Raw genomic sequence first — 12,437 nt, forward strand, 5'->3', positions numbered from 1 at the left:
ACAATTGACCGGTATAATATTGGACTTCTCAAAATTAATGCTCAATCCAGACATCAGTTCAAAGCATCTGAGCAGTCACTGATAATTCCTGATGTCTCCTCTTCAGGAAGACAGAAAAGAATAGTATCATCCGCAAATTGCAAGTGAGACAACTCAATGTTATCACTACCAAGCAGTAGCAGAGTTATACGGCTGTTTCTTGCTGCCTCTCCAATCATCCTATGCAGAACATCCACAACTAAAATAAACAGAAATAGTGATAGCGGGTCTCCTTATTGCAGACCCCTTTCCATTTTGAAAGGCTTCGAAGGTGATCCGTTGACAAGCACCGACATAGATGCAGAGCAGACACACTCCTTGATCCATCCTCTCCATCTCTGGCCGAATCCCATCTTCTGCAATACAATATCCACAAAGCCCTACTTGACTCTATCGTAAGCCTTTTGGAAATCCAGCTTTATTATCACGGTGCTCTTTTTCCAAGATTTCAGCCAGTGCACCATTTCACAGGCAATCAGAATACCATCATGTATTTTCCTGCCCTTTACGAAAGCACTTTGAGTCTCTCCTACCATACCCGGCATTACCTTCTGCATTCTCCTAACCAACACCTTAGAAATGACCTTATAGACACAATCCACCATACTAATCGGCTGGAGATCCTTTATTTCTCTGGCTCCAGTAAACTTCGGTGCCAGTGCCACCCAAGTGACATTCGAATCACTTGGTAGTCTAGCTGATTGAAAAAATCCTAACACCGCACCAGTGAACTCCCATCCTAATTCTTCCTAGCACTTTTTTATGAAATTTATGTTATACCCATCACTGCCTGGTGCCTTTGTTGACTCACAATCCCAAACAGCCTCTTTTATTTCTTCAGTAGTTGGCATCAACTCTAGCTCCATTGCCTCTTCCTCATTAATCTGCTTTACAAGCCCATCCCTGAAGCCAATAACTGGCGAAGCCTCCTAGTGGTACAACCCCTTATAGAAGTCTAGTATAGCAATCTTGATCCTTGTTTGGTTCCTTACCAACCTCCCATTAACCATTAAGGCATCAATCCGATTGGAACTTTGCTGCGCTGAGGCTAAATTGTGGAAGTAGCGGGTGTTTTTATCTATTTTCTTTGCATGCTAAGATCTTGACATCTGCTTCCAATGAAGCTCCTTTTTGATATACCATTTCCTACAGAAGCTCACCAGCGCCCTCCGTCTCGCTTCAACAGTCCCATCAGCCTCGCCAATGCTTACCATGTCATCTACTTTCTTGATTTTATCCTCAAACTGTGTAATCTTTCGGTCCACGTCCCCAAAGTTCTTTCTATGCTAGCTACTCAACGGAGTCATTAGAGCCTTTAGCTTATCCATAAACTGTTCCTCCCCTAAGTTCCTCCACTCCTCCTTCACCATCCTCAATAAACCATCATGAGTAAACCATGAGTCTAAGCTCTGAAAATGTCTCGGCCCCCCTCTAATCCGTGTGACCTCCAGAATCATTGGACAGTAGTCTGATAACCCTCTAGGTTTCCCTTGCAGCCTTGTGTCAGGAAACTCTTCTAACCACTCCAAACTAACTAGACCCCTATCAATGTGGCTACATGATTGCCCTATGAACCAGGTGAATGAGCAATCAGTGATTGCTAAGTCCACTAACTCCAAATCCTGGATCCACGATTTAAACTCTGTTGCAGACACCATCAAAGAGGTAACTCCCTTTCTCTCTTCCACATGAGTTATCTCGTTAAAATCTCCTATGTAACAGAACGGGACTTGACATAACCCAGATAAGAAGCTTAGCTCTTCCCACGTAACAAGTTTTTTTGCCCTTTCATGCGGCCCATAAACTAGGCAGAAAGCACAGGGAAAATTAGTTTTTAGTAGCACACCCTCCAAGCATAACCAGCGAACCCCTTTATAGCAGTTGTTCATCTAGAACACCGTTTCATGCCACATTAATAACAGACCACCCGCAGCACCAACCGACCCAACAAACTCCCATTTAACTGCACCATTACCCCACAGTTGCGCTATGTCAAAATTAGTTACGACCTTTTTCTTGGTCTCTATCAAGCCTAGCATATGCACGTTAAATTTTCTCCGAAAATTCTTTACCATACTCAGTTTGCCAACTCCCACCAACCTCCTAATATTTGATGCGTGAGCATCTTGTCTATCTTTTTCTAGTGAATTTGCACTTAAATTGTTGAGTTTAATTAAGAATTAATTATATTTTAGCCACTATGGATGCTATTTTGAGTTTTGGGCAATTTTCTGGATTCAAATTCCGAATGACATTAACATTCTTCTAATTCAAAGGAGAGTGAGATGCCAAACCTATTCAGGATTGCAGTTGTCCCCCACTATAAGAAGAGACACGAGCTTAATCGAACTCTCATTCTCATGCAAAATAAGCTTATATTAGTTTTGGTTGCTTGAGAACAAGCAACAGTTTAAGTTTGGTGTTGTGATGCGTGAGCATCTTGTCTATCTTTTCCTAGTAAATTTGCACTTAAATTGTTGAGTTTAATTAAGAATTAATTATATTTTAGCCACTATGGATGCTATTTTGAGTTTTGGGCAATTTTATTTATTTCAGGTAGCATTCGGCGGAATTTGACGGAGTTTCTGCAGCACAAGAATCAAAGGAGATAGCTGCGAGGAGCGATGCGCACGCGTGCCTCACGCATGCGCGTGATCTGGAAGAATCCATGGCGACGCGTACGCATGACTGATGCGTACGCATGACTGATGTGTACACGTGAATTAAAGATTTGCTCAGCGATGCGTCCTCGTGACCGACGCGTCCGCGTGACTTGCAAAGAAGACCAGCGACGCGTACGCGTGACGTGCGCGATCTGCAGAATTTACAGAAATCGCTGGCGTGGATTTTGGGCCGCGTTTTGACTCATTTTTCAGCCCAGAAAATACAGATTAGAAGCTGCAAAATGGACAAAGCAAGTGGTCTCCACCCATCAGCTGAAGACTTATTAATTAATTCAAATTTAAATTCAAATCTTATCTTTTGAGAAAATATATTATTTTTAGTTTTAGATAATTAGATTTTAAAATTATTAGGATTTGTTATAAATAGGAATTTAGATGCCATCAGATGGGAACTCGGTACATTTAGGAGAGTACATTTTACCAGAATCTTTATTTTCACTGAGTCATGAGCAACTAATCCTCCATTGTTAAGGTTAGGAGCTCTGTCTATTTGTATGAATTTATTTGTTTGATCTTCCTAATTTAATTCATGTTTTGATTTATATTTCAATAATTGTTTTCGCTCTTTATTTTATGAATATGGGTGAAATGGAAGTATGACCCATATTCTAATTGAGTTCTTGTAAAACTTGGAAAAGCTCTTTACTTGAACAACAGCTTGAAAACATATTATATTGAGTTTCTAATTGTTTGTATTTAATGGGATAAGTGACATATAATCCCCTTATTTGTGGATAATTAGGATTCTTTTGGCATATAAACTAGAAATTGATCATCACCCTCTAATTGGAATTAATTGACCAAGGAATTGGCAGTTAATGAATTTTAGAGGAGACTAGGAAGGTCTAAGGAATTAGGGTCTAGTCATATATAGTTTGCCATGAATTAAATCTTGCATGATTAAATTAGTTAGTAATAAAAATAAATCCAGAAAAATAGATAACTCTGAAACCTTAATTGTTTTCTCAAATATTTTATTCCCAACTTATTGATCTGCCTGTCTTTAATAGTCTAAATTTACTGTTAATGCTTTTGAACTTTCAAACACTATTTTCTGCTTGCCTAACTAATCCTATCAAACGCTATTGTTGCTTGATCCATCAATCCTCGTGGGATCGACCCTTACTCACGTAAGGTATTACTTGGTACGACCCGGTGCACTTGCCTGTAAGTTAGTGGGTTACAAATACTGCACCAATATTCCAGGAACTAAATATCATTGTAAAGCACTTATACACACCTTTTTCTGATTTTTCGGGCGACTTTTCCGTGCTTTTTTCTTCTGCTTAGCCTGTTTTTTCTTCTGTGCAATTGCCTCATTTTGTGCCTGTAGTATTGCCATAATGTCATCTTCCTCATTATAATGCATAGCTCCAGACTCCACTGCGAGCTTCCATGCTTCTCGATTTTCTTGCATTTCAGTTGTCCATCTGTTCTCAGTACGTCTCAGCTTGGCTTCCTACATCACAAGGGGAATCTCGCAAACCCTATGCAGCTCCCCCTTACCACCGGTCTCCAGCCCCCCTGAGCACCACTGATATCACTGCCCTCTGTACAACCCTCACAATCCGGTTCATTCCACTGCTCTCCTGACCCACCCCCTTCCACGTTTGCTTCTCATAAGGGCCTCCTGATCCTAATCCATTCCCTTCCATCGGAGAGCACAACACGCCCTTTTGGCCATCCTCAATGTGCCCATCACAAGCCTCTGCAGGCCCTGAACTCCTGCCAGAGAGAATCACTGCCAACCCACCCTCCACCGGCACCAGCATCCCCGCACCAAACCCCTCAGACCCTGTTCCCCGCTCCTCAATCCCTGTTGGGTTGCTGCTCTTCTTCATCCTCGCATGCGTCTGGCCATATGCACAGGGTGACAACCCCCGCGCCTCCAGGCTCGCATTACTTCCCCCGGCACGGTTCGCTGCCTGATACGAGCCTCCATCGCCAGCCGCGTTCGCTCCATCACTCGCCATCGCCGTAGGGGGCGTCGAGGGGTAGCCACCCGCGATAATTGGTTGCTGCGCGGTCTCCAAGTCAAGGCCTCCACCGGCCTCCCTTCTCCTCTTCGCGATGAGCAAGGTCGCGCTACCGTGGTCCCCGACGCCAACGGCACCGCACCGTGCAGGAGCAACACGATCTGCAGTCTTACCCGACAGAGTCCCCCCTCCATGTTACCTCCAACTCGATCCACATCAGGTCCAAGAAGGAAACCCTTCATCGATCAAGAATGGGGCACAGCTTGTGGGCCTCGGGTGTTTGGGCCCAACCTATCCTCATGTGGCTTGGATAAAACGAAATGGGCCATGGAGCTATTACAACCCAACCGGACCTGACTTGTGATTTCTCCCACAACAACCACCCAATCTCCATTATAAGCCCAGGACTGAGTCCATTCTGACGTAGCTTCTGCAAGATCAGCCCTTCCTTCCCTGGGAGCAAAATTCGTATCCCTTACCGTTACTGTTTTTGAATTCAAAAAACTGTTACTCCATTCATCCAAAATGTCGGGACTAATTACGATTCTACCCTCCGGAGCCTCTTCCACCCTATTCGGCAGGGCTACTTCCTCATCCGTCGTATCCCACCACCCAAGCTGCATGGGACGTCGAGGACGACCGACGATACTGTCCATGTTCCCATCATGCTCTTTCATCACATCAGACACCACCCCATCCGAAGAGCCAAACTCATCACTGGCCATCTCCTTAACAAATACCTCGAACCCAGTCGACCCTACAGTTAAGCGGATCTTTTCAAAAATAGTTTCAAACCTCCATGTATCGATCAGCATGCGGCCAGCCCGGAATGACGTACCTGAGGCTGTTACATTATCACAAACCACAACCTCACCATATTGCCCACCAATCGCGCAGAACGTATCCTCTGTCCAAACATGTAGCAGAACTCCATAACACTCAATCCACACTCTTCTCTTGTCACATCGTTCCTACTCATTCCAACGGCACACTATGAAAGAACTGTCGGAGTCCATCCCCGTACCCCTCCAGCGCCTCCTCCGCACTCTCTTTACTATCAAATATCAACAAGGCCTTGCACCTCCCCAAATCACAGACTTTAACAACGTGAGGCCAAATCTTCCGGGCGGAGTCATTCAATAGCCTGAAGTCAATTGATCTCCTGGTGCTCCTAATCACACTCCTCTGCAGCCATTCCACATTAGTCCTTTCGACGGAGACCTCTAGCCCCTTAGCCCCCACTTTTGTATAACCCTCCTCAAGAGCATGTGTTGAAGTGTCCACAGATCCCAGCCCTTCCCCATGAACCATGTTGTGAGATGGAGGGATTCCACATGTGCGCTCCCTTGCTGTATCATTGACCTCGGCCTGGTGGTGATGTGTCTGTCCCTCAACCACCACCGCAGCTGGCACTATCCGCCCCTTTGAATCATCCCTCTTGTACTTCACATCCTCTATAAAAATCTCTCTTCCCCTTAGCCACATGCGATTCACTTCTGCAATTGTCTTCAGCGCTCTTTCTTTTGTAGTATACCGTATGAATGCAAACAGGTAGATCACCCCATTTCTCGTCTTCCTTAAAAGGTATATGTCGTTAATCCTTCCCGTCTAAGAAAACAATCCAAACAACTCCCGTTTCGAGATATCATCTGGTAATGGGATCCTTCGCTAGGCTTGAAGATACCTGAGACCTACCCTGTCCGATGTTTTTCCATCCCGCTCTCGCTCTCTCTCTCTCCCTTATAGTATTCATTCTTCTATTCTTTAGTGATAGTGAAAGTAACTTGACGCCTCAATATTATTAAAGGCTTACATCATTTTTCTCTAATCTTGCTCTTATTAGTCCACACAGGAGAACCTTCATAATCCAACATATGAGGAACAAACGGGCGTAATAAATTGTCATCGAAAATATTGGACAAAAGAATTCTTCCTATCATCCAATACTTTAAAGACGAAAATTCTGCATATTTTTGTTACAAGAACTACGACAAAAAAAACATTCACACTTTATATGAGAATGGAATAAAAGATTACATAAGACTCAAAAGGGCTTCTCGCGAATTTGTATTATGATTGATGAATCTTCACCATTCAAACCATACTCATGATGATGTTATTATAATTTAGTAATAAGCAAGGGCAACAGATATTTGAGCGGAAACATTAGATCAAAGGTCCAAAGAGATAGAATCCATACAATTAGATAATTAAATCAACAATTAACAATAAAAAAATTAATCAGTACCACAAAAAATTAACAAAATTATTTTAGAAAAATTTACTCAAATTGAATAAAAAAACAAACTATAAAAAATAATAATAAATTATAACATATTTAAAAAGAGTACTAAGGAGTACTACAAAAAATAATATATAAAAACATACTAAAAAAATATCAAAAAATTAAACATATTTAAAAAGATAACATTATATTAAATATATATTTTTTTAGTAATTATTTATCTAAAAAATAATTTTAGATAAATAATTTTAAATTTTTCTTGAATTGTTTTAAATTGTCGTCGAAAAGATTGAATGAAGGGATTCTCCCTATTATCCAATGCTTTAAAGACGAAAATTCTCCATATTTTTATTACAAAAAATTACTACAAAAATATTCTCACTTCATATGAGAATGGGACAAGAGAATATATAGGATCTCAAAAGGACTTTTCGCGGATTTGTAGTAGAATTGGTGAATTTTCACAATAATGTTACTGATTACAATTTAGTAACAAGTAACAACAATAGATATTTAGGCAGAAATATTGGATCAAAGATCTAATGGGTCAACCATCAACAATAAAAAAAATTGATAAGTACCATAAAAAAATCAACAAAATTATTTTAGACGAATTTATTCAAATTTATTAAAAAAACTAACTATAAACAACAACAACAACAACAACAACAACAACAACAACAACAACAACAACAACAACAACAACAACAACGTATTTAAAAAGAGTACTAAGAAGTACTACAAAAAATACTATATAAAAACATACTAAAAAAATATCAAAAAAATTATATATTTAAAAAGATAACATTATATTAAATATATATATATATATATATATATTTTAGTAATTATTTATCTAAACAATAATTTTAGATAAATAATTTTGAATCTCAAATTATTTTAAACTTCAATTAAAATTGAACTCTAAATAATTATCTATCTAAAATTACTTGAGATTCAGTTTTATTTGAAATGTAAAATTACTTGAAAATCAACTTTAATTGAGGTTTAAAATCATACAAAATAACTTGGATTTTTTTTGGTTATATAAACAAGATTAATTTCAATTAATTAGAAAAGCTTCTATTGACTCACATGCGCACTTTAAAAATTCTAATCACATACATACATAGAAACAAAAGTTAATAATATATAAATTTGCAAAAAAACAGAGATTCCATATCCACTTTTTCACTTTTAAATTTCATTTTGGTAAATTACAATAAATTCAATCCCATTTTAAAATTAATTTGTCTAGATGATTATTAGAAATGAAAAACTTTTTACAAAACTCAGGACTACTTTAGAGTTTAACTCAATTCATTCTCTACCCAAGAATTTAAACCAAACTCTTAACTCCTAAACTCAAACCAAGCATAAATCACCTCTGTGTTAAGCCAAAATTAGAGAAATCAGAACCTAATGAACCCAACTCAACACATACTTTCGAAACAAATACTCAACTAAACTTTGTGAAAATGACTTTTTCTAAAACCTATCCCACTTGCCTTTTGTCACTCTTTGGCTTTTTTGTCTTTACGGCTTTACGCTCACAATAAGATTATGCCTTTTTCATAAGGACACAGTATTGAGGGAATTCAAAATTTCTGAGTTCGTATAAATTGCACAAGAAGCCAAGGACCAAAGTTCAGACACAAGCTTAACATTCGTAGACCAAAAACTATCGACGCATGCCTAAAACATGTTACAAGAGAATTAGTATACTATTCACGCAAGACTAGAGCATAAGAATACACAAATCTAACAAATAACGTATGAAACACTGAGAAGAGCATATGGAAGTGTAAATCTACACAAACCTTGGTCAGCTATAATAACCTCAAGCCTTATGCGTTTTCCTATCCTATCACTATCACCATGATTTTTCTACCACTACATTATTTTCTATCTGGATGTCTATTAATACCAGGCTGAAGCTGATATCAAATTTCTGTTCTTCCATGCCAACAGCATGGCTCCATCCTTCTCCACCAGACTATAATTCTCCGAATAGCGATTCAAGAGGTTTCTTATAATGGAATTCACATAAGAGCTCAAAGGATATTGAGCAAAACCTGCCATTGTGAACCTAGACCTCCACTTACCAAACAGTTCATGCCGCTCCACCCTTTCCTTCCCTTCACAAGAAACAATGTTCACAATATCTCGAGCTAAACAATGTTGTTCCACGTTGATCCGCTCCTTGCTCGTTCTTGGGAGGGCAACATCGATGGACTCGAACATGGCCAAGTAGTAATCAAGTGTTTCTATGAACCTGTTGAAGAAATGCGTCGTGTTTGTGTTCGATTCCTGCTCCACCAATGTGGTTACCTTAGGAGAAAGAGACTTAACCAATCTCAGAAGTCCGTCCCTTGGATTAGTCACATCGACACTCTCATCGGCCGTATGATGGAGTTGAAGAGGAAAGTTAACGGCCAAGGCCTCTCCAGGCCGGACATCAAGCATATCCCTGGTTACATCTGGGGCAAAGACAGGAATTCCATGAAACTCAACCTCAATGTCAAATTTCTTAGATATTTTCGACAAACTTTCACCAACTGCCTCCAATTCCTCTCCTCGAGCATATTTAGAAACAGGATCATCAATCCCGGTGATCCGCACATGTGGAGCCCCACTAGGCCTTGCTGCAAGAGCTTGAAGGAGAGTCGTCCATTGAGTTCCCTGTGCAATCTGAAAATCTATGATGTGAATTCGATCCTCATTTCGGCATGCTTCAGCAATAGCTCCATTGGCAGCCATGTAACCAAACTTGAAGTATGGACAAATTTCATACAACATCTGCATGTATGATAGTAGCTCTGTACCTGCAGGCTGCTTGCACCTAAGAGCATGATAGATGTTGTTACCCGATTTCTCCTTCCTTGCAACAAGCCCTTCCACTAAATAAGCACCGAGCCGCTGAATTGGCTCCCCGCTGATAGACACAGCACTTCTAGCCTTGTCTATCAATTGATCAAAATCTTTCATCTTGTTTTCAGACATTGCTTTGGCGCATAAAATGAGCAATTGTTTCAAATAGCTCGATGGAATGCTTTGTAGCGACGCTTCCTCCATTGATTTGTGACGTTTCTCTGCACGCGTAACTTCAACTAACTGCTGACTATCATTCAATGCAGAATCAGTATCAGAGTTGAAGTGAGTAGAAAGAGACAAATTAGGTGAGTTTACTACTTCATTCAAAGGTCCAAGTAGCAGGTGGGATAACGGAGGTGTAGTTGGAAAAGATGATTTGCTGAGTAAGCTAGAATTAGTCACACTGTAACCGAGAAGATGTGATGAGTCCATGCTATAACGACGGCATAACCTTCGCTATATCTACCAACCTCTAGGAAATAAAAAAAACTGCAATCTTGGTAAGCTTCTACTTAATATTTGCTTTGGAATTGTAACTGTAACCTTTCAAAATCAGCAGATAAACCTGGAACAACGGAGAGCTACCATGAATATTTTGATTACAGAACAATCACAAGGACCACAACTATGTATATGCAAACACATGCAAGAAACAGATAAAGTAAGCATAAACTAGTAAGTCCAACCCAATGAAAACAACTCAGCCGAAGCTGCTGAAAATTTCAGAAATTGAATTCATCACAACTCGCCCATCCCTCAAGATTGTGTAAATGTAAAACATAAATTTGGAATAACTGATTCAGCAATCAGAAAGAACAAACTAATGCTATATTCGACAAGAGAAACTAACATAATTAAAAGCTAAAAGTTGATGGGGAAAGTAATTGTATTCTCACACTATCAATCATTCAGACTCTGAGAATAAACAAGAAAAGAGCTAAGTATATTGTTCTCTGGCGGCTTGTGATATGAATTGAACATCGCCAGGATTCTATTCAGAAGGATGCAATCACAACAAAGCGAAAGTGGAACCATAAATGGCAAGCAAGAATCTTCTCATGCAATGATATCAAACAACACAATACAAAAAGCTTCCTAAAACAATAATAATTTGGTTAGTGTATGAGAAAAACTAATATATTTCAACAGGAAAGAAAGACGAACAAGGCAAATTAGCAAACAAGTTCACAAACAGCTCCAAGTAACAATACCAAGTAAGTTATAATTCCTCATTCTGGTCCCAAATATTCAGTTTGAAAACGAGGTCTATGCAGACTATGCTTAAACCATGTCAACAAAAATTAAAAGTCTATCACAATCACTTAATATTGTTGCTGGCTTGTTCCGTGAAAACTGAAAACAGCATGGAAGACCATTTATATAAATTATAACTTTCATACCAAACCAAGGAATCTCAGGCCTTAATTTAACGACCACTAATTACGAAAATTAAGGTAGCAAAAGTTTAAACAGACCATTGTTTTGCAGTTAAGAAGAGCATAAAGAATGTTAAAGCCTTACAGGATTTTACTTAATATAAAAGGCGCATGCAAAGTTATATTATATATCATATCCTAAAAGAAAATTTCTTTCTTTATGCTGCATTCTACCGAAATCAACATTCTTAAAAAGAAAAACAGAGAGAGGGAGAGAGAGAACCTCAAGTAAAATGACTGGGCAAGAAATAATTCAGAGACTAGCTACATTCAACGCCCACCATTGAAAAGATTTGGACTGTGGAGCAGAAAACGCGTGGGAAGCTCAACTTTGCTGAATTTCAATTTCCATTCCCATTCATTATAGCAATAAATAAATATCAGTATATATATTCTTAAATTTGCGTGACTATGGTTTCTTTCTGCTGAGGAGACAAATGGTAACATGGGGAATAAGAACAAGCGTGGCGGATTCGAAAGAAGGGATATTTATAGAGAGGGAAAAGAAAAAAGGATATTAACTTTTTGAATAGTGTGTGTATGTGTGTTTGTATTGGTGTTCTGACTTCTGAGGTTTGAAGTTTGAAATTCAACGGAAGAGTAACGGTTCTGGTTCTGGACTTGTGGGTGGTTTGTGGAATTTTAACGGAAGTTAAAGAATGATACGGAAAGACGAAAAAGAGTTGTGATATGATTTGAGAACGCCCGCCGACTAAAGAAATACACGTATGGGCGTGCGAATGATGGTTATAGAATTAGAAAGTTCCAGGGACGGAGGGACCACTGAACCAGGGTCCAGGGTGCTAGTGCTGGCTTTTGCTAGCTGGCTGGGTGGGATTCCCGTGTACTACTTGGCTCTTGCTGACTAAAGGTCATGGTAATCTAAATCCATGTACCGTTCTAAGTTTCCAACACAGTTATGAGAATCGAATCAATCCATAAAGATATTAGATTAATAGATTATTGGTTTAATTGGTTGATCTATTTAATTCGATGATAACTAAATAATAATATAAAAAAATTTTATTCACAATAAATAATTTAATTTTTATATTTATTAATTTTGAATTTAAATAATTTATTAATCAATTTATACCTATTATATTTGTAATTTTTATTAAAAATAATATTAATAAATATCATATAACTATAAAAAAGATATTTTATAATTAATAAAAATATT

At 38.8% G+C, this 12,437-nt stretch overlaps 1 protein-coding gene across 5 annotated transcripts; it reads right to left on the reverse strand.

The window, feature by feature from the left end:
- Positions 1–8,185: 8,185 nt before the first annotated feature.
- Positions 8,186–11,840, reverse strand: LOC130969655 (chitin-inducible gibberellin-responsive protein 1-like). 5 transcript variants are annotated; one of them, XM_057895489.1, is made up of 3 exons: positions 11,478–11,840; positions 10,715–10,913; positions 8,186–10,383 (listed from the first exon to the last, which is right to left on the reverse strand). In XM_057895489.1, the coding sequence occupies exon 3, from the start codon at positions 10,248–10,250 to the stop codon at positions 8,865–8,867; it is 1,386 nt and encodes a 461-aa protein (XP_057751472.1). In that variant the 5' UTR covers positions 10,251–10,383; positions 10,715–10,913; positions 11,478–11,840; the 3' UTR covers positions 8,186–8,864. The 5 variants fall into 5 exon arrangements, with proteins under 5 accessions (XP_057751472.1, XP_057751473.1, XP_057751469.1 ...); XM_057895490.1 differs by lacking the exon at positions 11,478–11,840 and adding an exon at positions 11,340–11,428; XM_057895486.1 differs by lacking the exon at positions 10,715–10,913 and having other exon boundaries at positions 11,478–11,839.
- Between the last annotated feature and the right edge of the window lie 597 nt (positions 11,841–12,437).

The sequence above is a fragment of the Arachis stenosperma genome, chromosome 3 (assembly GCF_014773155.1).
Source record: "Arachis stenosperma cultivar V10309 chromosome 3, arast.V10309.gnm1.PFL2, whole genome shotgun sequence".
Classification (NCBI taxonomy): Eukaryota; Viridiplantae; Streptophyta; class Magnoliopsida; order Fabales; family Fabaceae; genus Arachis; species Arachis stenosperma.